Source organism: Buceros rhinoceros, unplaced genomic scaffold (genome assembly GCF_000710305.1).
Source record: "Buceros rhinoceros silvestris isolate BGI_N320 unplaced genomic scaffold, ASM71030v1 scaffold24552, whole genome shotgun sequence".
NCBI classification, from domain to species: domain Eukaryota; kingdom Metazoa; phylum Chordata; class Aves; order Bucerotiformes; family Bucerotidae; genus Buceros; species Buceros rhinoceros.
Window position 1 is genome coordinate 54,333 of NW_010397505.1, and position 2,013 is coordinate 56,345.

Genomic DNA, 2,013 nt, shown 5'->3' on the forward strand with positions numbered 1-2,013 from the left:
CAGGAATTTCCACAGTGCTTGGGAAGCACTTGGGAACACTTTGCTGCTGGCAGACACAGAGTAGAAAAGCTTTGGGAAAACACACACACCAACTGAGACCACCCAGCTCCACCACACAGACACCATCTCTCAGCAACGTGACTCCAGACCAGTCAGAAACGAGGAAGAGAAGGTAGGGACAATACTCTTAGAGTCAACATCATGGCAACACGACCAGCAAAGTTACTTCTGCACTGAATAAACAGGCGGTCCTCAACTGGAAAACTAGACGAGTAACGTCTTCAGCACAGATACTGTGGGCCATGCTGTTCAAGTCTGACCTCCAAAAAGGACTGGCATACAGTGCCTTTTGTTGCCCATTTCATTTATTCAGGTTGAAGCAGGCAGAGGCTCAAAAAACAGCTTTCAACATGCTTTCTGTATTCACATGCTGTAACCACTGAAACAAGGAGCCAAACTCAAATCCACAGCAATCCCCTCAACACTTGTCATGCCCTCACCTCAGGTTTCTGCCGGTTGCTCTTGTGTAGTAGAAAGTTTCTATGTGGGGGGTTCTAAAGCACAACAATAGTAAAACAACACAACATACTTATATCATAGTGCATCAGAGATGATATTATTATTTTATACTAGGAGAGCAGTCTAAGACCTGAATCTACAATGAAAAATTCTCATTACTGCATAAGTAATATAATCCAACGGGGAAGTGCAACAAGGCTTTCGCGTACACTACTTTGTAGACATATTCGATCACAGGTCTCTAGCTGCACTCTACGTCAATCAGTAAGCCACATATGCTGGCTATTCTCCTCAAATAAGCAGACTGAGCAGGAGCCAAGCATCAGGTTAAGCAGTTATAAAGTAGAAAACTCAAGAACTAAGTCAAATCCATGAGCACCTGGACAAAATATTGCTAAGCCGAAACCCAAGGCAGCTAAGCCTTATGAAAGAAGGAGTTTGGACACTGCTGCTATGAAATACTCACTGAATTTTCCTCTTCATCTTGATCTAGTTCACGCTGTGCCTCTTGACGTTTCAGCTTGATATCCATTGCTTCATTAATCAAGTCTCGCAGAATTGATACTCCTTTGGCACTTTTAACAAACGGATGCTGGGAAATATTTTAAAAACAAGTAAGCACTGCAGCCAAACCAAGACATAACAATAAAACAATTACTAGGCTCAAGTTCCAATCAAAATTAACTCAATATGTTACTAGACTAAAAATCCAATGCTCCTGTTTGGGACAGGAGGGAGACCTCCCACCCTCCAAAGAAGATCGTGCTTCAAAGGCACTATTGCTACGAGGCCTTTGGCTCACTCCCCTCCCACAACTCTACTTATTTCTTTCCTTAGCAGCTGAGCTGTTGAGATCCAATTTCACAGATCATCACCATGTTCAGACCATTCTGAGCAATCACTTTCATTCAGCCTCCCCCTTTTTAGTGTTTTAAGAGGCAGTTTCTTAACAGTGCTGGTGAGAATCTGAAAGCAAAAACCCTCCCAAACCAAACAAAGAAACAACCCAGAGAAGACAACAGTAGGAAGCTGGCGTTAAGACTGGCTCGTAGAGAAGAACTGAAAAGCTGAAGGTGAGTGTAAGATTTTTAAAATCAGCTGTTGAATAGTAAAACCTGGAGTGAGCAGGAGCAGCAAGAAATGAAACCGCCATCTCTACAGACCCGCAGCACCGCCCTCTCTAGAGCTCACGTTTGTGTAAGAAAAGGCAGACCTGCAGCAGCTGCGTGGCAGTGGCACGTTGCTCCGGGCTCTTAACAAGACACTGTTTCACAAAGTCCGTGAAACTGTCTGACCAGAGCTCTGGTTTTCGGAATGTTGGAGGCGGATTGGTAGGAATCATGAAAATTGCCTGAAAACAGAAGATTATTCCACATTTCAAACAAAGTTTAAAGCTTTCCAACAACACAACATAAATACACACAGGTATTAAAGAACAGACACTTTAGGTTTGTGGCTTCTGAAGAGTTTGTGCCAATATTATAACAAATTTGC

General features: G+C 43.1%; 1 protein-coding gene across 1 annotated transcript in view; it reads right to left on the reverse strand.

The window, feature by feature from the left end:
• Positions 1-2,013, reverse strand: part of STK4 (serine/threonine kinase 4) — a gene marked incomplete at its 5' end in the record, with an annotated part of 41,136 nt that overhangs the window by 34,517 nt on the left and 4,606 nt on the right. The window contains 2 exons of the mRNA XM_010146292.1: positions 986-1,111; positions 1,733-1,870. Of these exons, the coding sequence (XP_010144594.1) occupies positions 986-1,111; positions 1,733-1,870 (264 nt within the window). The remainder of the gene's footprint in view (positions 1-985; positions 1,112-1,732; positions 1,871-2,013) is intronic.